This window comes from Somniosus microcephalus, chromosome 3 (assembly GCF_052327205.1).
Source record: "Somniosus microcephalus isolate GS21.2 chromosome 3, FLI_Smic_1.0, whole genome shotgun sequence".
Lineage (NCBI taxonomy): Eukaryota > Metazoa > Chordata > Chondrichthyes > Squaliformes > Somniosidae > Somniosus > Somniosus microcephalus.
The window spans coordinates 365,543,656-365,569,805 of record NC_140989.1 but is presented as its reverse complement, the minus strand read 5'-3'; the positions used below and the strand labels follow the sequence as shown (position 1 = coordinate 365,569,805).

Sequence of the window (26,150 nt, the reverse complement as noted above, 5' to 3'; positions counted from 1 at the left end):
AACAAGCCTGAAGGCTTTGTGTCTTAATGCGAGGAGCATTTGTAATAAGGTGGATGAATTGGCTGCGCAAATAGAGGTAAACGAATATGATTTGGTTGGGATTACTGAAACATGGCTCAAGGATGGCCAAGACTGGGAACTCAACATTCAGGGGTATTCGATATTCAGGAAAGATAGGCAAAAAGGAAAGGGAGGTGGGGTAGCATTACTGGTTAAAGAAGGGATTAACACAATTGTAATGAAGGATATTAGCTCTGATGATGTGGAATCTGTATGGGTAGAATTGAGGAATACCAAGGGGAAAAAAACGTTAGTGGGAGAGGTATATAGACCTCCAAACAGTAAGGCGGAGGTTGGGGATGGCATTAAAAGGGAAATTAAAGAAGCATGCAATAAGGGCACAGCAGTCATCATGGGTGACTTTAATCTACATATAGATTGGGCCAACCAAATTAGTAACAATACTGTGGAGGAGGAATTCCTGGAGTGTTTACGGGATGGTTTCCTGGACCAATATGTCGAGGAACCAACCAGAGATCAGGCCATCTTAGACTGGGTATTATGTAACGAGAAAGGATTCATTAGCAATCTTGTTGTACAAGGCCCCTTGGGTCGGAGCGATCATAATATGATCGAATTCTTCATTAAGATGGAGAATGAAGTAGTTGACTCGGAGACGAGGGTCCTCAATTTAAATAAAGGAAACTATGATGGTCTGAGGAGCGAGTTGGGTAGGATTGATTGGGGAATGGCACTCAAAGAGTTGACGGTGGATAGGCAATGGCAAACATTCAAAGACCGAATGGATGAGCTACAGAATTTGTTCATCCCAGTTTGGCATAAAAATAAAACAAAAAAGGCGACTCAACCGTGGCTAACAAGGGAAATTAGGAATAGCATAAGATCCAAAGAGAGGACATATAAATTGGCCAGAAAAAGCAATAATCCTGAGGATTGGGAGCAGTTTAGGATTCAACAAAGGAGGACAAAGGGATTAATTAAGAAAGGGAAAATAGAATATGAGAGTAAGCTATCAGGGAACATAAAAACTGACTGTAAAAGCTTCTATAGATATGTGAAGAGAAAAAGATTGGTGAAGTCAAGCGTAGGTCCCTTGCAGTCAGAATCAGGGGAATTTATAATGGGGAACAAAGAAATGGCAGACCAACTAAATGCATATTTTGGTTCTGTCTTCACAAAGGAGGACACAAATAACCTCCCAGAGATGCCGGGGAACATAGAGCCTGATGAAAGGGTGGAACTGAAAGAAATCAGTATTTGTAGGGAAATGGTGTTAGGAAAATTGATGGGACTGAAGGCTGATAAATCCCCAGGGCCTGATAATCTACATCCCAGGGTACTTAAGGAAGTGGCCCTAGAAATAGTAGATGCATTGCTGGTCATCTTCCAGAACTCGATAGACTCTGGAACAGTACCCATGGATTGGAGGGTAGCTAATATTACTCCACTATTCAAAAAAGGTGGTAGAGAAAAAGCGGGGAATTATAGACTGGTAAGCCTGACATCGGTAGTGGGGAAAATGCTAGAGTCCATTATAAAAGATGTAATAGCAGAGCACTTGGAAAGCAGTGACAGGATCGGACAAAGTCAACATGGATTTACAAAAGGTAAATCATGCTTGACTAATCTACTGGAATTTTTTGAGGATGTAACTGGTGAAATAGATAAGGGAGAACCAGTGGATGTGGTGTATTTGGACTTTCAGAAGGCTTTCGATAAGGTCGCGCATAAGAGATTAGCGTGCAAAGTTAAAGCACATGGGATTGGGGGTAAGGTACTGACTTGGATAGTGAACTGGTTGGCAGACAGGAAGCAAAGAGTTGGAATAAACGGGTCTTTTTCCAAGTGGCAGGCAGTGACTAGTGGGGTACCGCAAGGATCGGTCCTAAGACCCCAGCTGTTCACAATATATATTAATGATCTGGACGAGGGAATTGGATGTAATATCTCCAAATTTGCAGACGACACAAAGCTGGGTGGGAGGGTATGCTGTGAGGAGGATGTCGTGAAACTCCAGCACGATTTGGACAGGTTGGGTGATTGGGCAGAAACATGGCAAATGCACTACAATGTGGATAAATGTGAGGTTATCCACTTTGGTGGCAAAAACAGGAAGGCAGATTATTATTTGAATGGCAATAGATTGGGAGAAGGGGAAGTGCAAAGAGACCTGGGTGTTCTTGTACACCAGTCGCTGAAGGTAAGCATGCAGGTGCAGCAGGCGGTTAAGAAGGCAAATGGTATGTTGGCCTTCATAGCAAGAGGGTTTGAGTACAGGAACAAGGATGTCTTGCTACAGTTGTACAGGGCCTTGGTGAGACCGCACCTTGAGTATTGTGTGCAGTTTTGGTCGCCTTACCTGAGGAAGGACGTTCTTGCCATGGAAGGAGTGCAGCAAAGATTCACCAGGCTGATACCTGGGATGGCAGGAATGACGTATGAGGGGAGATTGTGTCGATTGAGCTTATACTCACTGGAGTTTAGAAGATTGAGAGGGGATCTCATTGAAACTTATAAAATTCTGTCAGGCCTGGACAGACTAGATGCAGGAAGGATGTTTCCGATGGTCGGGGAGTCCAGAACCAGGGGTCATAGTCTAAGGATAAGGGGTAAGCCTTTTAGGACAGAAATGAGGAGGAATTTCTTCACCCAGAGAGTGGTGAACCTGTGGAATTCTCTGCCACAGAGGGCGGTGGAGGCCAGTTCATTAAATATATTCAAGAAAGAGTTGGATATATTTCTTAAGGCTAAAGGGATCAAGGGATATGGGGAGAAGGCAGGGACAGGGTACTGAATTTGGATGATCAGCCATGATCTCATTAAATGGCGGAGCAGGCTCGAGGGGCCGAATGGCCTACTCCTGCTCCTATCTTCTATGTTTCTATGTTACACTGTCAATCCCCCTCAGAATCTTGTATGTTTCAATGAGAATATTCAATTTAATAAAAAAGCCATTTGTCAACAGAGCGCGAGGATTTCTAGAGGGAAAGCAGACGTGAAAGTCCGCACGTGAAAGAAATCTTTTAAGGGTCAGGCTCAAGGTCTCTGTGTTTTGGCTTTTAGTACGAATATTGAGAATCGGCGACTTGATGAGTCACGACATCCTGCAAATTTTAGCATTCACCGCACGTAGCTCACATTTGCAATTTTGCATAGAATAAAAAGCGGACCTGCAGGAGATTGCTGGTCTCCGAGCTGCTCTGAGGGAGCCCAAGTCATTCCTCCTCATTTTAAAGCTGTTTAAAACAAAGGTTGTCGGTGGGGGGGAGTTGGAGTCTCGGACAAGGAGACTTAACCTTAAAATCCGAGCCAGGCTATTCAGGAGAGAAGTTAGGAAACACTTCTTCACACAAAGGGTGGTAGAAGTTTGGAACTCCCTCCCACGAAAAGTAAGTAGATTCCAGCTCAATTAATAATCTGAGATCGATAGATTTTTGCTAGCCAAGGGTTATGGAACAGTAATAACAACAGAAAATGCTGGAAACACTCAACGGGCCAGGCAGCACCTGTGGAGAGAGAAACGGGTCTGTGACCTGAAACATTGCTAGGAGCCAAGGCGGGTATATGGAGTTAGGATACAGATCAGCCATGATCTCATTGAGTGGCGGAACAGGCTAGAGGGGCTGAATGGGCCTACTCCTGTTTCTATGGTCCTACCGACACTTTTGTTTTGACACTCTTCGCAGGGAACAGTTGGGCATGTCGGCCAACAACTTCTCCTTGGACCAGGCGACGGACTTTCAGTTTACTCCTATCCAGAGTGCGGACGCGACAGATGAAGAGAGGAGCCTGACAGAGGACCTAAACTATTTCTTCATGAGCCCGTGTGAAAAATACAGAGCCAGGCGCCAATTTCCTTGGAAGCTTTGCTTGCAAATTTTGAAAATTGTCATGGTAACGACACAGGTAACAAAAAACACTGTTGACTCCAATAACTGTACTTCATGTTCCTACCTATAAGAAAGACAGACTTGCATTTCTGTAGCGCCTTTCACGACCTCAGGACGCCCCAAAGCGCTTTACAGCCAATGAGGTACTTTTGAAGTGTAGCTGCTGTTGTAATGTAGAAGGCTTTCGATAAGGTCCCGCATAAGAGATTAGCGTGTAAAGTTAAGGCACATGGGATTGGGGGCAAGTTATTAACTTGGATAGAGAACTGGTTGGCAGACAGAAAGCAGAGAGTTGGAATAAACGGGTCTTTTTCCGAGTGGCAGGCAGTGACTAGTGGGGTACCGCAGGGATCGGTCCTTGGACCCCAGCTATTCACAATATATTTTAATGATCTAGACAAGGGAACTAGACGTAATATCTCCAAATTTGCAGACGACACAAAGCTGGGTGGGCGTGTGTGCTGTGAGGAGGATGCCGAGAAACTCCAGGATGATTTGGACAGGTTGGGTGATTGGGCAGAAGCATGGCAGATGCAATATAACGTGGATAAATGTGAGGTTATCCAGTTTGGTGTCAAAAACAGGAAGGCAGATTATTATCTGAATGGCAATAGATTGGGAGAAGGGGAAGTGCAACGAGACCTGGGTGTCCTTGTGCACCAGTCGCTGAAGGTAAGCATGCAGGTGCAGCAGGCAGTTAAGAAGGCAAATGGTATGTTGGCCTTCGTAGCGAGAGGGTTCGAGTACAGGAACAAGGATGTCTTGCTGCAGTTGTACAGGGCCTTGGTGAGACCACATCTTGAGTATTGTGTGCAGTTTTGGTCACCTTACCTGAGGAAGGATGTTCTTGCCATGGAAGGAGTTCAGCGAAGATTCACCAGGCTGATACCTGGGATGACAGGAATGACGTATGAGGAGAGATTGGGTCGATTGGGCTTGTACTTGCTGGAGTTTAGAAGAATGAGGGGATCTCATTGAAACTTATAAAATTCTAACATGACTAGACAGATTAGATGCGGGAAGGATGTTCCCGATGGTCGGGGAGTCCAGAAGCAGGGGTCACAGTCTAAGGATAAGGGGTAGGCCATTTCGGACAGAGATGAGGAGGAATTTCTTCACCCAGAGAGTGGTGAACCTGTGGAATTCTCTACCACAGAAGGCAGTAGAGGCCAATTCATTAAATATATTCAAGAAGGAGTTAGATATATTTCTTAAGGCTAAAGGGATCAAGGGGTATGGGGAGAAGGCAGGGACAGGGTACTGAATTTGGATGATCAGCCATGATCTCATTGAATGGTGGAGCAGGCTCGAGGGGCCGAATGGCCTACTCCTGTTCCTATCTTCTATGTTTCTATGTAAGAAACGCGGCTGCCAATTTGGGCACAGCAAGCTCCCACAAACAGCAAAGTGATAACGACCAGATAATCTGTTTTCGTGATGTTGTTTGAGGGATAAATATTATCCAGGACTCCCCTGCTCTTCGAAATAGTGCGCTGAGATCTTTTATGTCCACCTGAGAGGGCAGACGGGACCCTCGGTTTGACGAAAGACGACACCTCTGACAGAAGTGCCAAGTCGCAGACCCTGCGATTGTAAACAGCCAAGAGGATATATGTGAGCTGTCTTGCTTCACTTCATAGTTTCTTGGTACTGAACAGTGATTGTAAGAAAGTAGGGCAATTATTGGGCCAGAGTGAGCACAGCAAATCACCTAAATCCTTTCAATTACCCCTGACCGCCTGTTACAGATGCAACAGTTAGAAGTTTTCCCACCCCTGCTTTTCATTCACTTGTGGCCTTTTAAGAAGGAACTGGCAATATGTCAGGGAAGGTGATCATGCAAATGATGTCATCGGTAACCGAGATCTTGTTGCTAATCTTCAATGTCAGAGCATTGCAATGAGCACCTGATATAGGAAGTGCAAATGACACGATTAAAAAAAAAATATTCTTAGGATGTGGGCAATTCTGGCAAGGTTGGCATTTATTGCTCATCCCTAGTTGCTCCTGAAAAGGTGGGGGTGAACCTTCTTCTTGAGCCATGGCTTCGCAGCACCATTTTTTAAAATCGTCATAGAATGGTTACAGCACCCATGGAGGCCCGTCGAGCCCGTGCCGGCTCTCTGCGAGAGAACTTCAGTTAGTCCCACTCCCCCGCCCTTTCCCCATAGCCCTGCAAATTTTTTTTCCTTCAGGTATTTGTCCAATTCTCTTTTGAAAGCCACGATTGAGTCTGTCTCCACCACCCTTTCAGGCAGTGCATTCCAGATCCTAACCACTCGCTGTGTAAAAATGTTTCTCCTCGTGTCGCCTTTAATTCTTCTGCCAATCACCTTAAATCTGTGTCCTCTGTGTTCTCGACCCTTTCGCCAACAGGAACAGTTTCTCTCTATCTAAGGGCAGCACGGTGGCATAGTGGTTAGCACTGTTGCCTCACAGCGCCAGGGACCCGGGTTCAAATCCGGCCTCGGGCGACTGTCTGTGTGGAGTTTGCACATTCTCCCCGTGTTTGCGTGGGTTTCCTCTGGGTGCTCCGGTTTCCTCCCACAGTCCAAAGATGTGCGGGTTAGGTTGATTGGCCATGATAAAAAAAATTGACCCTTAGTGTTAGGGGGGATTAAATACGTGGGGTTACGGGGATAGGGCTTGGGTGGGATGGCTGTCGGTGTAGGGACCGGATGCTAGGGTTTGGATGATCAGCCATGATCTCGTTGAATGGCGGAGCAGGCTCGAGGGGCCGAATGGCCTACTCCTGCTCCTATCTTCTATGTTTTTTATGTTTTACTCTGTCTAGACCCATTTTTGAACACCTCTGTCAAATCTCCTCTCAACCTTCTCTGCTCCAAGGAGAACTATTAAATCCGTGAATCTTAAGGTATGGTGTTCTTCAATAAATAGACGGAGACTGCAGATCAACAATCAACAGGTGTTTACTGGATGAGGGTAGTCTAAAAACTAACAGTACAGATGCCTGCTCAGGGCTTATATACAAGTATGGTCACTGCCGGTACTACAGTATACAGGAGCTGTAAAAGCAGTTCTCTTTTAAAGGTACATACACTACAAGAACAACCCTTTTAGATTAACAGTACCCATAACATTCAAATAACAGTTAACACTTTTAACATGCACATTAACTGAAATAGTCCATTTATAGATTCAGTCTTTGGGGCGGCTTCCTGATCCTTTCTGGATAGCGCCTTTCCTGAGTGTCTTGTTCTTGGTGCGGAGGCGATTCTGGCCCCCTGTCTTCGGTTAGTTCATCAGTTTCCGATGCTACTGTTTCTGGGGTAGATGCTACCGGTATGTCGGGTTCATCACCAGGTACGCGAGACATGGGGTTGACTCGTTCCTGTGACGCTAGGATCTGGTCGACATGGCGTCTCACAATGTTCTCCCCGACATCCACTGTGTACATTAGTGGCCCCTGCCATGTGCATATCGTTCCGGGTTGCCATTTCTCTGTTCGGTAGTCGCGGGCCAAGACTGGTTGTCCTACATTGAAGCTCCTTGTCGGCTTCTCATTGATGTGCTGGAATTGCTTATTCTCAACATTTCTTCGCACATTTGGTCTGAGCAAATCCAGACGAGATCTCAACCTTCGGTTAAAGAACATCATGGCCGGGGTCTGGTTGGTAACTGCATATGTTGCATTTCTGTAGACTAACAGGAAATTGTCCACCTTATGCTGCAGTGGAATATCGTCATCGCACATGGCCCTTACTGCCTTTTTAAAGGTTTGTACGAACCTCTCAGCCAATCCATTAGTGGCTGGATGATACGGGGCGGATGTGTAATGCCTTACCCCATTCCTTCTCATAAATTTCTGAAACTCTTTGGACACAAACTGTGGTCCGTTATCGGAGCAAATCTGCTCTGGCAAGCCGTTCCTGGCAAATATGGTCCATAGGACTGCAATCGTTTTCTCTGTAGTGGTGGAGGACATTTTGATCACCTCAGGCCATTTCGAGTGCGCATCCACTGCTATTAAGAACATTGAGTCCATGAATGGACCAGCAAAATCAATATGCACCCGTTGCCATGGAGAGGAGGGCTACTCCCATGGGTGTAGAGGGGCATGTGGTGGTGCATTTTGGACCTTCTGGCATCCTGAGCAGTTCTGTGTTAGGTCCTCGATCTGTTGATCGATTCCCGGCCACCACACATAAGCCCTAGCAAGGCTTTTCATTTTCACCCCTCCCAGATGGCCTTCGTGAAGCTCATTGAGCACTCTCTCCCTTAACTTGGGTGGAATTACCACTCGGGATCCACACATCAAGGTCCCCTGGCATACCGACAGCTGTTCTCTTCTGGATGAGAATGCTGGCAACAGTGAGTCGCCATGTGTTGGCCATCCCTTCACTGTCAACTCATATACCCGAGACAGTGTCGGATCATTTCGGGTCTCCTCTATATCCGCGTTAGTTACTGGCAAGCGTTCAATTATCGAATAAAATATTTCGACAGGGTCCACTGCTGGTGCTTGCTCCGCAGTAGGCAGTGGCAGGCGTGATAGCCCATCAGCCTTTCCATGCTGTTTCGTGTCCTTATACTCTATTTCATATTGGTTCGCCCCTAGAAAAAGGGACCATATTTGTAGCCGTTGCGCAGTCATCACCGGAACGCCCTTCTTTGGATTAAAGATGGAGACAAGTGGTTGGTGGTCAGTCAACAAGGTGAACTTCTGCCCATGCAGATAGTGGTTGAATTTTTTTACTCCCCGTACTAGGCTGAGGGCCTCCCTGTCAATCTGCGCGTAGTTGCGCTCGGCTGAGGTTAGTGACCGAGACGCAAAGGCTACTGGCCTCTCCAACCCGTCTGGGAATTTGTGCGACAGCACCGCTCCAATGCCATAGGGTGATGCATCACACGCCAACCGAATTGGTAGTGCTGGGTTGAAATGGGCCAACACCTCTTTTGATGTGATCAATTCTTTGCACTTCTGTAAAGCTCGTTTACATTCGTCATTCCACTTCCATGGTACCCCCGTCTGCAGTAGGGTGTTCAGTGGGTGTAATACTGTAGACAAATTTGGTAAGAACTTATGGTAGTAGTTCACCAGCCCGAGGAACGACCTCAGTTGTGACACATTTTCTGGTGCTGGAGCCTTGACTACTGCCTCAATCTTTTCAGGGGACTTATGTAACCTCTCTTCATCAATAACGTGGCCACAATACGAGATCTGCTTCTGGAAAAACTCGCATTTGTGGCGATTAGCTCGGGGCCCATATCCCTTCAATCTAATGAGCACCTGCTCCAGATTGGCGAGGTGATCACTGTCATTTTCGCCCGTGACCAGGATGTCGTCCAAATAACACTGGGTCCCTGGAATCCCTTGCAGGACTTGATCCATTGCCCTTTGCCAAATAGCCGGAGCCGATGCTACCCCGAACACCAGCCGGTTGTATTGGTAGAGACCTTTGTGAGTGTTGATCGTGAGGTATTGTTTCGAGGCTTCTTCTACCTCCATTTGCAGGTACGCCTGGGCCAGATCAATCTTAGTGAAGCATTTTCCTCCAGATAGCGAGGCGAAAATATCTTCAATCCGCGGAAGCGGATATTGTACCGTGTGAAGGACTGGGTTCACTGTCACCTTAAAGTCCCCACAGATGCGAACCTTCTTTGGTTCCCCAGGCGTATTACTCAACGACCTCTTCATTACAGGAATGATGGGTGTAGCCCACTCGCTCCAATCCACTTTAGACAGTACTCCTGAACGTTCCAAACCTTTCAGCTCTGCTTCGACGGCTGGGCGGATCGCATAAGGCACCGGTCTGGCCGTAAAAAACTTTGGGCTTGCATTTTCCTCTATTTTAATCGTCGCTGTTATGCCTTTTAGTGTTCCAAGTCCCTCCTGGAACACTTCTTGTGCGTCAGTTAGCATTTTCGACAGTCGTCCAGGTGTGACGTCGTCATTCTTTTTGGCCTCTACCGTCAGTGCCTGTGTGGAATGCCAATCTAATTGTATCTTCCGGATCCATTCACGTCCTAGTAGTGGTGGTCCTCCATCTGGCAATACATATAGGTCCATTTTTGGTATTTCCTGGCCGTTGTATATCACGTTCACCCTTATTTTTCCTTTGGGGTAGACTTTTTGCCCCGTGTACGTCTTCAAGACAATCTCTGTATCTCTCAAGGGTATATGTGAGAATAGCCGCTTGTAGTCCCTTCGGTTTATGACTGTTAGGGTTGATCCTGTGTCTAATTCCATTTTCACTTGGACTCCGTCTATCTTGAGCGTGACCCAGATAGTCTGGTGATCCTCCATTTTGATTACATTATGTAGTTTCAGACAACCCAGCGCCTTGCTTCCGGAGTCTGTATCACTTTTCTGTTCGTCTGAACTACTCTCCGTCACCTTATGTACCTTTTTGTACTTCTGTGGAGATTTCTTGCTGCTGGTTTTCTTCCCCGACCTGCAGACTCTTGCTATGTGTCCTGCTTTTCCACACTGTCTGCACACTTGGTCCTTGAACCAACAATCCTTCTGGTCGTGTGTTGTTCTGCCGCAGCGATAACACTTCCCTGCTCCATATGACATTTCATTGGTGCCATATTCTTGCGGTCTCCGTTGTATCTCTGCAGCGCCCCGTGCGGCTGCTTCGTGTGATACTGCCATGCTGAAAGCCTTGTCCAGCGTAAGATCCTTTTCTGATAGAAGCCGTTTCTGGGTTCCTTCACTTTGAAGCCCACACACAAACTTGTCCCTTAACGTATCTGCTAGTCCCATTCCAAACTGGCAGTGTTTCGATAGCTTGCGCAGTTCCGTTAAATACTCAGCATTACTTTCGTCTTTATGCTGGTTCCTTTTGTGAAACTTAAATCTTTCTGCTATCAGCAGCGGTGTGGGGTTTAAGTGGTCCTGTAGGATTTTCACTATGTTTTCGAAATCCTTATCCACTGGCTTCTCTGGGGTTATTAGGTTTCGCAGTAAGCCATACGTTTTTGCACCCATGGAATTCAACAAAACCAGTGCTTTCCTGGCATCTGGCACTTCATTCGCCTTGCAGTACACCTCAATGCGTTCCACATATGTCGCCCAATCTTCGACTTCATTGTCGAACGCTGTGACACTGCCACTCTTCGGCATCCCTGGGTGTGGTTAGACTGGCTAAAATGGCGTCTCCCGCGCTTCCCTTTCTTCCCGCACTCGCCCTTCTTCTCCACTGTGGCTTCAAAAATGGCGTCTCCCGCGCTCTCCCTTCTTCTCCGTGGCTCAAATGGCGTCTCCCGCACTTCCTTTCTTCCCCCGTGGATGCTGCTCAGCCCTAGAACCCCGGCTGTGCTTTACCCTCTCTCTTTGTTTTCCGTCGACGCCGCTCGGTCTTCAACCCCCCGGCTGCGCCCTGTGCGCTTTACCCTCTCTCTTACCCCATCGACGCTGCTCGGCCTTTTCTGTGCCGTCGGTCGGCTCCAGCCGCCGCTGTCCGGGAAGGGTCTGCGCTGTATCTGTTGCCAGCCTGTTGCTGGATCGTCGTGGCTGGAGAACCAAGCCCAGCTCTCAACAGCCTCCCCTGCGATGCTCACTCTCTGCCGGATGACTGGGCGGTTGCTCGTGGTCGACGCCCGTGCTTCTGGCCTCGACTTTCTTCCACTGTCCTCCAGGAGCGAATCCTTGGGAGGAAATGCAGAGTTGCAGGTAGGTTTGAATCGACCTCGTCGCCACTATTAAATCCGCGAATCTTAAGGTATGGTGTTCTTCAATAAATAGACGGAGACTGCAGATCAACAATCAACAGGTGTTTACTGGATGAGGGTAGTCTAATAACTAACAGTACAGATGCCTGCTCAGGGCTTATATACAGGTGTGGTCACTGCCGGTACTACAGTATACAGGAGCTGTAAAAGTAGTTCTCTCTTAAAGGTACATACACTACAAGAACAACCCCAGCTTCTCCAGTCTATCCACGTAACTGAAGTCCCTCATCCCTGGAACCATTCTCGTAAATCTTTTCTGCACCCTCTCTAACGCATTGGGATTTGTTCCTGGGATGTGGGCGTCGCTGGCAAGACCAGCATTTATTGCCCATCCCTAATTGCCCTTGAGAAGGTGGTGGTGAGCTGCCTTCTTGAACCGCTGCAGTCCGTGTGGTGAAGTTGCTCCCACAGTGCTGTTAGGGAGGGAGTTCCAGGATTTTGACCCAGCGACGATGAAGGATCGGTGATATGCTTCCAAGTCAGGATGGTGTGTGACTTGGAGGTTCTGGCGTTCCCATGCGCCTGCTGCCCTTGTCCTTCTAGGTTTTAGAGGTTGCGGGTTTGGGAGGTGCTGCCGAAGAAGCTTTGGCGAGTTGCTGCAGTGCATCTTGTAGATGGTACACACTGCAGCCACGGTGCGCCGGTGGTGGAGGGAGTGAATGTTTAAGGAGGGGTGTTAAGAGTCAACCACGATGGTGTGGGATTGGAGTCACACATAGGCCAGACCGGGTGAAAACGGCAGGTTTCCTTCCCTAAAGGACATTACGCCAACCTTCCTGGTCACTTTTACTGGGACCAGCTTTGTATATTTCCAGGTGTTTTTAAAAAAAAAAACTGATTTCAAATTCTCAAACTGCCATGGTGGGATTTGAACTGACAATCTCTGGATTATTAGTCCAGTAACATAAGGACTACACCACCATAGCCACCCATGAGGACCAGGGCCTTGGGACTTGAGGTAAACACTGTGTCAAAAATGAAGCGGTTCTGCTTGTTTTAGCTTTGGAGAGTTTCCTTTCATTCGGTCACGAGTCAGGTGCAGGTTTTTGTTTATTTAAAAAGAAAACTAGATATGGCCAAAATCTTCTCCCAAGCTTAACTTGATACGAATGCTCTAAGGTTTGTCTTTGTCCACAAAGCTTGAGGGAGGAGCCAAGCCGCTTTCAGGCACGGATGGTGTGATATGTCGGGTATGACGGCCAGTTATTCTCAAACGTGCTCAATCGTTATTCGAATCCGCGGAGTCCCAGTAACTGCTTTTGGGAGTTTCAGTTAAGAACATAAGAACATAAGAAGTAGGAGCAGGAGTAGGCCATACGGCCCCTCGGGCCTGCTCCGCCATTCAATAGGATCATGGCTGATCTGAATCTAGACTCACGTCCACTTCCCTGCCCTCTCCCCGTAACCCCTAATTCCCTTATCTGCTAGGAAACTGTCGATCTCCATTTTAAATTTATTTAATGTTGCAGCTTCCGCAGCTTTCTGGGGTAGCAAATTCCATAGGTTTACTACCCTCTGAGTGAAGAAGTTTCTCCTCATCTCAGTTTTGAAAGGGCAGCCCCTTATTCTTAGATTATGCCCCCTAGTTCTAGACTCACCCATCAGTGGAAACATCCTCCCCGCATCCACCCGATCAAGCCCCCTCACAATCTTATATGTTTCGATAAGATCGCCTCTCATTCTTCTGAACTCCAATGAGTAGAGTCCCAACCTACTCAACCTTTCCTCATACGTCAACCCCCTCATCTCCGGAATCAACCGAGTGAACCTTCTCTGAACCGCCTCGAGAGCAAGTATATCTTTTCTTAAATATGGAAACCAAAACTGCACGCAGTATTCCAGGTGTGGCCTCACCAATACCCTGTATAACTGCAGCAAGACTTCCCTGTTTTTATACTCCATCCCCCTCGCAATAAAAGCCAAGATTCCATTGGCCTTCCTGATAGCCTGTAGCTGTTCGAATCCGAGAATCTGATTGGAATTTTCAAAAGATGTAGTTGCGATTTAGCAAAGTTCCCGCAGCGCTAAGAAAGACAAGAAAAGAAGCGCTGTGCACAAAAGTTACGTATAAAAGAAAAGCATAGGTTTTAGATTACAGCCTTTTATTTTCCTACTGAAAGAAAGACTTGCATTTCTATAGCGCCTTTCACAACCACCGGCTGCATCAAAGCGCTTTACAGTCAATTAAGTACTTTTGGAGTGGGGTCACTGTTGTAATGTAGGAAATGCGGCAGCCAATTTGTGCACAGCAAGCTCTCACAAACAGCAGTGTAATAATGACCAGATAATCTGTTTTTGTTATGTTGGGTGAGGGATAAATATTGGCCCCAGGACACCAGGGATAACTCCCCTGCTCCTCTTCGATATAGTGCCATGGGATCTTTTACATCCACCTGAGAGGGCAGATGGGGCCTCGTTTTGACGTCTCATCCAAAAGATGGCACCTCCGACAGTGCAGCACTCCCTCAGCACTGCACTGGAGTGTCAGCCTAGCTTTATGTGCTCAAGTCCCTGGAGTTGAACCCACAACCTTCTGACTCAGAGGCGAGTGTGCTGCCAACTGAGCCACAGCTGACTATTGAGGAGCAAGATTGAAGGGCTTTCTCAATTATAGTACTGGATTACATAGAATCGTAAGAGCATAAGAATTAGGAGCAGGACTCGGCCATTCGGCCCCTCGAGCCTGCTCCGCCATTCAATAAGATCATGGCCGATCTGATCTTCGACCTCAACTCCACTTTCCCGCCCGATCGCCATATCCCTTGATTCCTCTAGTGTCCAAAAATCTATCGATCTCAGCCTTGAATATACTCAAAGATTCAACATCCACAGCCCTCTGGGGCAGAGAATTCCAAAGATTCACCACCCTCTGAGTGAAGAAATTCCTCCTCATCTCAGTCTTAAATGGCCAACCCCTTAACCTGAGACTCTGCCCCCTAGTTCTAGACTCGCCAGCCAGGGGGAAACAACCTCTCAGCATCTACCCTGTCAATCCCCCTCAGAATCTTGTGTGTTTCCATGAGATCACCTCTCATTCTTCTAAACTCCAGTGAGTGTAGACCCAATCTGTCCTCATTGGACAACCCTCTCATCCCAGGAATTAATCAAGTGAAACTCCGTTGCACCGCCTCCAAGGCAAGTATATCCTTCCTCCGATAAGGAGACCGAAACTGTGCACAGTACTCCAGATGTGGTCTCACCAAGGCCCTGTACAATACAGCACAGAAGGAGGCCATTCGGTCCATTGTGCCTCTTTGAAAGAGCTATCCAATTATTCCCACTGCTCTTTCCCCAGAGCCCTGCAAATTTATTGAATCTGCTTCCACCGCCCTTTCAGGCCGTGCATTCCAGATCACAACAACTCGCTGTAAAAACATTCTCCTCATCTCCCCTCTGGTTCTTTTGCCAATCATCTTAATCTGTGTCCTCTGGTTACCGACCCTTCTGCCAGTGAAAACAGATTCTCCTTATTTACTCTATCAAAATCCTTCAAGATTTTTGAACGCCTCGATTAAATCTCCTCTTAACCTTCTCTGCTCTAAGGAGAACAACCCCAGCTTCTCCAGTCTCCCCACACAACTGAAGTCCCTCATCCCTGGAAACATTCTAGTAAATCCCCTCCGCACCCTCTCCAAGGCCTTGACATCCTTCCTAAAGTGCGGTGCCCAGGGATAGGGTGGGATATGTGTTGGTGTAGGGGTTACGGGGATCGGGTGGGATATGTGTCGGTGCAGGCTCGATTGGCCGAAATGGCCTCTATCTGCATTGTGGGGTTTCTGTGATTTCTGTGAATTGGACACAATACTCCAGCTGAGGCCTAACCAGTGTTATATAAAGGTTTAGCAGAACTTCCTTGTTAGTGCATTCTATTCCTCTATTGATAAAGCCAAGGATCCCATATGCCTTTTTGTGCTGGGCGCAGATTGGCTGCCGCATTTCCTACATTACAACAGTGACTACACTTCATTGGCTGTAAAGCACTTTGAAACGTCCTGAGGTCGTGAAAGGCGCTATAGAAATGCAAGTTGTTTTTCTCCCCCCTTCTCCCCTGCACCTCCCCTTCTCTCCCCTCCACCCCCCCTTCTCTCCCCTCCACCCCCCCTTCTCTCCCCTCCACCCCCCATGCGCTATTTTTGTTGGCCATCTGTTTCCTTCAGCAACTGGCTCTCCATAAACGAATGAGTTCCTTTTGTGCGACCAATCTTAATCACTTCTGCTTTTCTCTGTGACCGCAGTCACAATTTCACTGACCTTTTCCTCCCCTGCTTCTGGTGTTAAACTAAGCCTATTCATTTTACATCGAACGTACAGCACAGAAACAGGCCATTCGGCCCAACTGGTCCATGCCGGGGTCTGTGCTCCACACCAGCCTCCTCCCACCCCTCTTCATCTGACCCTGACCCTATCAGCATATCCTTCTATTCCTTTCTCCCTCGTGTGTTTATCCAGTTCCCCTTAAATGTATCTGTGCTATTCACCTCAACCACTCCCTGTGGTAGCGAGTTCCACATTCTCACTTCTCTCTGGGTAAAGAAGTTTGATCCGTCATCACTTCCGGTAGCTGAGGTGCTCTTGCAGAGCGCCGGCACGGGCTTGACTGGCCGAATGGCCTCCTTCTGTGCTGTAACCATTCTGTGATTGTATGATGCTGTGAAAGCCTGGGGGCCGACAGAACTGTTTCTTGTCCGCCCAGCAACGGGCCGTAATTCTGCACAAATTCCAAGCCTGGTACTTTATCAACAACAGAAGTAAGACTAACTGGCCTCTAGTTTGTTGGATAGTCACTTCCTCCGTTTTGTTTCGAGGAAGGGAGTCACATCCTCCAGCACAATTTCTCTTTCCCCAGACTTTTGGTCAGCGCTCCCACTATTTCTTCCCAACTTGTTTTTTCAGGGTTTTCTCACCAGGTCCCAGTGATTTCTATCATAGAATCATAGAAATTTACGGCACAGAAGGAGGCCATTCGGCCCATCGTGTCTGCGCCGACCGACAAAGAGCTACCCAGCCTAATCCCACTTTCCAGCTCTTGGTCCGTAGCCCTGTAGGTTACGGCACTTCAAGTGCATATCCAAATACTTTTTAAATGTGATGAGGGTTTCTGCCTCGACCACCCTTTCAGGCAGTGAGTTCCAGACCCCCACCACCCTCTGGGTGAATAAAATTCTACTCAACTCCCCTCTAATCCTTCTACCAATTACTTTAAATCTCTGCCCCCTGGTTATTGACCTCTCTGCTGGGGGAAATCGGTCCTTCCTATCCACTCTATCTCGGCCCCTCATAATTTTATACACCTCAATTAAGTCTCCCCTCAGCCTCCTCCGTTCCAAAGAAAACAACCCCGGCCTCTCCAATCTTTCCTCATAGCTAAAATTCCCCAGTCCTGGCAATATCCCGCCTATCGTAAGTTTGAGTAACTTTAGAACCATCTCTCGTTGTATAACAACCTCCACTAACCGTTTTACATCTACTTCTGGTGGTTCTACCATCCCAATATCCACTCCCTATGAACACTGTGGCCAAATCCTTATTCACTATCTCTGCCAGTCCCTCACTCCCCAACCGTGTTCGGCTTTGGGCACCGAGCCTCGGGAAAGCTATATTTGGCTTTGGAAGGGGTTCGGCGAAGATTCACCAGAAAGCTACCGGGGCTTAGAGGGTATAGTAATCTGGGATGTAATGTTTAAGTTATCCACCAGATGGAGCCAAAGAGTAAGCCAAAGCTAGATGAGGCGATAGAGAATCTAGTCAAGACATGCAGCACTTGTCAAGTACACAGGAAGGCACCAGCAGCGGCTCCTCTCCACCCCTGGGAGTGGCCAGATAAACCATGGAGAAGATTACATGTAGATTATGCGGGTCCATTCATGGGAAAGATGTTCCTCATAATCATTGATGCACATTCCAAATGGATGGATGTGTATCCTGTAAATTCTGCTTCATCTACTGTTACTATAGACTGCCTGCGTAGGAGTTTTAGTAATCAAGGGCTACCGGAGATCGTAGTAAGTGACAATGCCACGTGTTTTGTGAGTACAGAAACAAAAGAGTTCATGAGAAACAATGGCATAGTGCACGTGACCTCGGCTCCATATCATCCGTCTTCAAATGGACTTGCGGAGAGAGCCGTACAAACATTTAAGGAGATGATGACAAAAAGTGCGGAAGGGAGTTTGGCAACCAAGGTGTCACGAGTTCTGTTCAGCTACAGAATAACACCTCAATCTACCACAGGACTCTCTCCTGCTGAGCTGTTGTTAGGACGTCGACTACGCTCCACTTTTGACCTGGTTCACCCAGATCTAAAAAGGAAGGTGGAAAACCGACAAATCAAACAAAAGGAGAACCAGGACAGAAGGACAAAGAGCCGCAGTTTTGGAAAAGGAGATGCAGTCCTTACCAGGAATTTCAGTTATGGTCCAAAATGGATTCCTGGCGTCATAGACTCAATGACCGGTCCAGTATCATATACGGTCATGGTGGGAACTGGTCAGGTAGTACGCAGACATGTAGATCAGATACTGTCCAGACCAGGGGAAATCGAAATGGAGGTCCCAGAGGAGATGTTGGAGGACAAGTTGGCCCCCAGTTATCCAAATGCATCGGTGGTACCACCACCGCGAACAGAGCCAGTTCCACCTGGACCCCTTAGTCAAGAGGAAACCATCGTAGCAGAGTCAGATACTCTGAGTACTGCTCAGGAGCAGCAGGTGGCTCTACCACAACCAAGCAGGGACTTGACTGTAAGACATTCACCAAGGCCTCACAAGCCGCCAGAGAGATTGATAACGACCTGCTAGATTCGTTCAGTATGGACTATCGTTAAAGGAGTTTGCTTATGGGACTTTTTTAAGAATGTTGTTAAGAAATTAATGTTCAACTTAAGAGGGAAGGGATATAGTAATCTGGGATGTAATGTTTAAGTTATCCACCAGATGGAGCCAAAGAGTAAGGTTTCACATTCACCAGTATTTAAGGTAATGGGTCATGTACTCAATGTCCTGGTACACCAGTTATTAAGGTAATGTGGCATTGCATTATGGGTATGACTCAGAGGTGAATCCTCCATCTTACCATCGTGCAGTAAGAAATTGAGTGCTTTGCCTGCAGCCTGTAAAATATGTTCCTCTGCTACACCGTGTAATAAACAGTTGGGTTTTGTTCCTAAGATCTCGCTTCTCTCAGTTTCTGACCTTACTACTCGGATATCACAGAGGGTTAAATTATGAGGACAGGTTGCATAACCTGGCTTGTCGTCCCTTGAGTCTGGAAGGTTGAAGGGTGATTTAATCAAGGTCTTCAAAATGATTAAGGGATTCGGTAGGGTTGATACAGAGAAATTATTTCCTCTGATGGGGGAATCCAGAACTAGAGGGCATAGAAGATAGGAGCAGGAGTAGGCCATTCGGCCCCTCGAGCCTGCTCTGCCATTCAATGAGATCATGGCTGATCATCCAAATTCAGTACCCTGTCCCTGCCTTCTCTCCATATCCCTTGATCCCTTTAGCCTTAAGAAATATATCTAACTCCTTCTTGAATATATTTAATGAATTGGCCTCTACTGCCTTCTGTGGTAGAGAATTCCACAGGTTCACCACTCTCTGGGTGAAGAAATTCCTCCTCATCTCTGTCCTAAATGGTTTACCCCTTATCCTTAGACTGTGACCCCTGGTTCTAGACTCCCCGACCACCGGCTAATCTCGCATAATCGTAAAATTACAGCGATACCATTTAAGGAGCGAAATCAGGAAGAACTGGTACCGCCAAATGTGGATGTTGCATCCATTGAAAATGTCAAAACTGAGAGCGGCAGGTTTTTGTTAGGTATGGGTATCAAGGGATGTGGAACAAAGGTGGATAAATGGAGTTGAGGTACAGATCAGCAGTGATCTAACTGAATGGTGGAACAGGCTGGAGGGCTGAATGGCCTGCTCCTGTTCCTAGTGAGCATTTCGAAGTCCCTAATGTTGTCGTGGGTTGAAGAGAAGGCAATATGGTTGCTCCTGAGTGTCACTCGGCAAGGAATAACGAAGGAGAGGGAATCCGCTTCATTTGAGATCATAATCCAACTATTCCTGCTGGAAATGTGCATGTGTGTATCTCAGATAAGGACAGGATTGGACCAGTCTAGGATACTCCCCCCACCCCCACCCCCTCTCCCACCTCGGTCCCATATGCTCACTGACCTACATTGGCTCCCGGTCCAGCAACGTCATGATTTTAAAATTCTCATTGTGTTCAAATCCCTCTATGGCCTCGCCCCACCCTATCTCTGTAATCTCCTCCAGCCCTACAACCCCCCGAGATCTCTGCATTTCTCCAATTCCTGATTTAATCGCTCCACCATTGGCGGCCGTGCCTCCAGCTGCCTGGGCCCCAAGCTCTGGAGTTCCCTCCCTAAACCTCTCCGCCTCTCTCTCCTCTTTTAAGACGCTCCTTAAGACCTACCTCTTTGACCAAGTTTTTGGCCTCCTGTATTGGTATTTCCTTGTGTGGCTCGGTGTCTAGTGTGATAATCGCTCCTGTGAAGCACCTTGGGACGTTTCACTACGTTACAGGCACCATAGAAAGGCAAGTTGGTGTTGTTGTCCCTTACCAGACTTTCATCCCTGAATGGCAATAGATTGGGAGAAGGGGAAGTGCAACGAGACCTGGGTGTCCTTGTGCACCAGTCGCTGAAGGTAAGCATGCAGGTGCAGCAGGCGGTTAAGAAGGCAAATGGCATGTTGGCCTTCGTAACGAGAGGATTCGAGTACAGGAACAAGGATGTCTTGCTGCAGTTGTACAGGGCCTTGGTGAGACCACACCTTGAGTATTGTGTGCAGTTTTGGTCGCCTTATCTGAGGAAGGATGTTCTTGCCATGGAGGGAGTGCAGCGAAGATTCACCAGGCTGATACCTGGGATGGCAGGAATGACGTATGAGGAGAGATTGGGTCGATTGGGCTTATACTCGCTGGAGTTTAGAAGAATGAGGGGGGATCTCATTGAAACATAACATTCTAACAGGACTAGACAGACTAGATGCAGGAAGGATGTTCCCGATGGCGGGGGAGTCCAGAACCAGGGGTCACAGTCTAAGGATAAGGGGTAAGCCATTTAGAACAGAGATGAGGAGGAATTTCTTCACCCAGAGAGTGGTGAACCTGTGGAATTCTCTACCACAGAAGGCAGTAGAGGCCAATTCATTAAATATATTCAAGAAGGAGTTGGATATATTTCTTAAGGCTAAAGGGATCAAGGGATATGGGGAGAAAGCAGGGACAGGGTACTGAGTTTGGATGATCAGCCATGATCTCATTGAATGGCGGAGCAGGCTCGAGGGGCCGAATGGCCTACTCCTGCTCCTATCTTCTATGTTTCTATGTTTCTATAGAACAAGTACATCACTCTATAAATCATGAGTAATAACTTAGTCAAGGTTCTGGAGAGCAGACACTGCCATGGAACCTTATCTAAGCGGGCAAGGAGTGCTGGGAGGAGGAAGGGGGGTGCGCTAAGGGAATGTCTAAGTTTCAAACTTGAACAAATCCATGAATGTCTCGACACTTTGAACAATGATCATGGTCTCTCTTTCAGCTGATTCTCTTTGGTCTGAGTAACCAACTCGTTGTGTCATTCAAAGAGGGAAACTCTGTTGCTTTTAAACATCTCTTCCTCAATGGATACCAAGGCTCAGATGATAACGATGACACCTTTGTCGTATATACTCAGCAGGAAGTGTACGACAGCATGTTTTATGCTATTAACCAGGTACTCGCTCAACGCAGTGCTAATCATCGCTTGTTTTATATGTCTTTAAGATCTTCCTAAGGAACGAATGTTTAAAGTGTGATGCATTTCAATCAGTTTTCGCAGTTGTTTAAAAAAGATGGTTGATTGAACATGGACCCGAAAAATTATAACGCCATCTAGAGGTGTGTAATACCAGCGTTAAGCTGTCAGGACTTCTTCTGAGATATGTAATATGACAACCAAACCAAGGTCATGGGATTAGCGACTAAAAGCCTGGGCTGATGATCCGTACATCCGCTGACAAGTAAGGGGCTAATAGAAAAGAAAGCGCCTTTCACGACCTCAGGACGTCCCAAAGTGCTTTACAGACTATGAAGTACTTTTCTGAAGTGTAGTCGCTGTCGTAATGTTGGAAATGTAGCAGCCAATCTGCGCACAGCAAGCTCCCACAAACGGCAACGTGATAATGGCCAGATCGTCTTTTTTAGCGATGTTGTTTGAGGGACAAATATTGGCCCCAGGACACTGGCCTCCCCACTCTATCAAAGGGATAATCAAACTGTTAGTGAGATCAGTTACAATTGAAAAGCTACGAGAACTTAATATAAGGAGCGGTCAATAACTTCTCTTTGGAATTCTCTACCCCAGAGGGCTGCGAATGCTGAATCGTTGAGTATGTTCAAGGCTGAGATCGATAGATTTTTGGACTCTAGGGGAATCAAGGGATATGGGGATGGGGCGGGAAAGTGGAGTTGAGGTCGAAGATCAGCCATGATCTTATTGAATGGCGGAGCAGGCTCGAGGGGCCATATGGCCTACCCCTGCTCCTAATTCTTATGTTCTTATAGCAGTCCCATTTGATTAACCCTTCACTAACAGTGCCATCTGCATGGAATAGCCTGCTGACACTCGCGGCCTGGGAGCTGATATGAATGGTCATTTTGTGTGAGTGATCAGGAGAAGGTGCCTTCAGGAGAGAATGGAGAACATTGTATTCTGGTTTTTAATATTTTGTCATACACTGTTCACTATAAATATTTAATTACGTACACTTTCCCTCCAAGTACTTGCAGTTACAGAGGATGGCTATCGGGAATTACGGTTACCACCCAGATGAGAATAATAAGACAGCGTTGCAAATCTGTAAGCAGCTTTATATGAAGGGTATACCTGTGCCCTCAAGTGGCAAACTGACAGTCGACCCAAAAGTTGAAACAGGTAAGAGGAAAAAAAGATTGGATTGTTCTGAAGAGCATTCATTTACTTGTAGATTTATTATCAGTAGAGGATATAAGAACATAAGAATTAGGAGCAGGAGTCGGCCATTCGGCCCCTCGAGCCTGCTCTATCATTCAGTAAGATCATGGCTGATCATCGACATCAACTCCACTTTCCTGCCCGATCTCCATATCCCTTGATTCCCCATGAGTCCAAAAATCTATCGATCTTAGCCTTGAATATATCCAATGACTGAGCATCCACAACCCTCTGGGGCAGAGAATTCCAAAGATTCACCACCCTCTGAGTGAAGAAATTTCTCCTCAACTCAGTCATAAATGGCCGACCCCTTATCCTGAGACTGTGACCCCTGGTTCTAGACTCTCCAGCCAGGGGAAACAGCCTCAGCATCTACCCTGTCAATCCCCCTCAGAATCTTATAAGGGAGGCCCTCGATTATATTTGTTTCTGACATTTTTTTGTTTGTACATTGGTTGAAGTGGTGGTGTTCAGAATGGTTTTAGGGGCTATCTGTAAATGGGCCTCTCGTTTGTACCAAGCATTCTCTGGTCATGCAAAGCTCCCTTCAGTTGCAGATCCCTCTTGCCTTCTCCTCCCCCTCCAACCCCCTCCCTACAACCCGGCCACCCCCCCACCATCCCCCCGGCAACATTGGCGAGTTTAACGGTGCTCGCCACTATTATTGTGTAAATCGCCTGACAATATGTGGCGGGGAAGAGATACGGCGTGAGTTGTAAATCGCCACAAGTCGCTGGACGATTTGCGCCGCTCCGCCGTTAGCCTCGCGAAAACGGCATCTCGCCCCCAACCTCCCCGTGAGTTTCACGAAGTTGCTGCATTTTCGCATTAATTACCCATTAAACTCGCCGTGGAAAGTTAGGGCTGGTACTTAACAGCGAAAGGATCTTTTTAATGAGGAGAATTATGTTCCTGCAATGCCGCTCAACCTCAGAAAGGGAACAATTGAAACCGTGGAGTCTCATTCCTTCAGCTTTTAATTATTGTTAGATTTTTTAAAAATATAAATAAATTTTATGTTAAAACTTTTTCTTTCTGTCCCTTTTTTTCTCTCTCTCTTTCTCAATCTAATCTTTCTTTCTCTCTCTCTCTTTCTCTTCCTGTACCTGATTTGACTCAAAAAAGGATGCCGCGCTGGGGGAACACAAGGGATGACGTGCTGGGGGAACACAAGGGATGATGCGCTGGGGGAACACAAATGATGATGCGCTGGGGGAACACAAATGATGACGCGCTGGGGGAACACAAATGATGACGCGCTGGGGGAACGCAAGGGATGACGCGCTGGGGGAACGCAAACGATGACGCGCTGGGGGAACGCAAGGGATGACGCGCTGGGGGAACGCAAACGATGACATGCTGGGGGAACACAAGGGATGACGCGCTGGGGAGCACAAATGATGACGCGCTGGGGGAACGGAAACGATGACGCGCTGGGGGAACACAAGGGATGACGTGCTGGGGAACACAAATGATGACGCGCTGGGGGAACGCAGAGAGTTGGCGTATTTGCTGAGAGTTCATCATGTAACTAATGTGGAGTAAAACCATCCAGATCCCTTAATAGACTGCTTGGTAATAAAGTTTTTTTTTTTATATTAGCACCGCAGGTAAATGACGCAATAAATGAGATAGATAATTTAATAGCTACTGCAGTAGACACACTGGTTTGTTCACGTGTTACGTTTGGCTCACAGTCTGGCAACGCCTCAGTTTTAAAATTCTCATCATTGATTTCAAATCTCTCCAATGCCTCACCCCCTCCCTATCTCTGTAACCCCCCTACAACCCTCCGAGATCTCTGGCTTCCTCCAAATTCTGGCCTCTTGCACATCCCCGATTTTAATCGCTCCACCATTGGCGGCCGTGCCTTCAGTTGCCTGGGCCCCGAGCTCTGGAATTCCCTCCCTAAACCTCTCCGCCTCTCTCTCCTTTAAAATCTACATCTTTGACCACCTGTCCTAATACCTCCTCATGTGACTGATAATTGCTCTTGTGAAGCGCCTTGAGAGGTTTTCCTACATTAACATAGAAGATAGAAGCAGGAGTCGGCCATTCAGCCCCTCAAGCCTGCTCCGCCATTCAGTGAGATTGTGGCGGAGCCACTGAATGACTCTGGGCAATTGTATATAATTCCCTTTAATGATGTTCTAACACCAGCCTAAGCCTGTACCATTGTGTTAGACATTACTTTGTTTTGTATATAGTGTTTGTATGCACGGGGTGTGGCCCCTTTAAGAGCGCGGGAAAACGCGGGCAAACGCGATGACGTCACATCGCAAACCACGTGACTGCCGAAGCAGTCCTCATGGAATCTCCATCTTGTTAAGACCTGTTTTCGTGGTTCTCCTGTATCGATCTCATCAAATTGTTTGAACTCGTTTAGTTTTACATTAAAGACCTGTTTGATCTCCTGAGTCGACCTCAGTTATTAGTTAGGAATTCGTCAATTCCTACAAGATCATGGCTGACCATCCAAATTCAGTACCCTGTCCCTGCTTTCTCCCCATAGCCCTTGATCCCTTTAGCCTTAAGAAATATATCCAACTCCTTCTTGAATATATTTAATGAATTGGCCTCAACTGTCTTCCGTGGTAAAGAATTCCACAGGTTCACCACTCTCTGGGTGAAGAAATTCCTCCTCATCTCTGTCCTAAATGGCTTACCCCTTATCCTTAGACTGTGACCCCTGGTTCTGGACTCCCCGGCCATCGGGAACATCCTTCCTGCATCCAGTCTGTCTAGTCCTGTTAGAATTTTATAAATTTCAATGAGAGCCCCTCTAATTCTTCTAAACTCTAGCGAATATAAGCCTAATCGACCCAATCTCTCTTCATACGTCATTCCTGCCATTCCAGGTATCAGTCTGGTGAATGTTCGCTGCACTCCCTCCATGGCAAGAACATCCTTCCTCAGATAAGACGACCAAAACTGCACACAATACTCAAGATGTGGTCTCACCAAGGCCCTGTACAACTGCAGCAAGACATCCTTGCTCCTGTACTCGAATCCTCTTGCTATGAAGGCCAGCATACCATTTGCCGCCTTAACCGCCTGCTGTACCTGCATGCTTACCTTCAGCGACTGGTGCACAAGGACACCCAGGTCTCGTTGCACTTCCCCTTTTCCCAATCTATTGCCGTTCAGATAATCTGCCTTCCTGTTTTTGCCACCAAAGTGGATAACCTCGCATTTATCCACATTATACTGCATCTGCCATGCATCTGCCCAATCGCCCAACCTGTCCAAATCATACTGGAGTTTCTCTGCATCCTCCTCACAGCACACACGCCCACCCAGCTTTGTGTCGTCTGCAAACTTGAAGATATTACATCTAGTTCCCTCGTCTAGATCATTAATATATATTGTGAATAACTGGGGTCCTAGCACCGATCCCTGCGGTACCCCACTAGTCACTGCCTGCCACTCGGAAAAAGACCCGTTTATTCCAACTCTTTGCTTCCTGTCTGCCAACCAGTTCTCTATTCAAGTCAATACCTTGCCCCCAATCCCATGTGCTTTAACTTTACACGCTAATCTCTTATGCAGGACCT

General features: G+C 47.1%; 1 protein-coding gene across 3 annotated transcripts in view; it reads left to right on the top strand.

Annotated features, from left to right (window-relative positions):
• Positions 1-26,150, top strand: part of LOC147122401 (mucolipin-2-like) — a 72,951-nt gene that overhangs the window by 5,664 nt on the left and 41,137 nt on the right. For 2 of the 3 annotated variants that reach the window (XM_085983531.1, XM_085983530.1), the window contains exons 2-4: positions 3,708-3,927; positions 21,184-21,357; positions 22,404-22,557. In XM_085983531.1, coding sequence (XP_085839657.1) covers positions 3,721-3,927; positions 21,184-21,357; positions 22,404-22,557 — 535 coding nt within the window. In that variant the 5' untranslated portion in view covers positions 3,708-3,720. The remainder of the gene's footprint in view (positions 1-3,707; positions 3,928-21,183; positions 21,358-22,403; positions 22,558-26,150) is intronic. The other variant, XM_085983532.1, reaches the window with a different exon arrangement.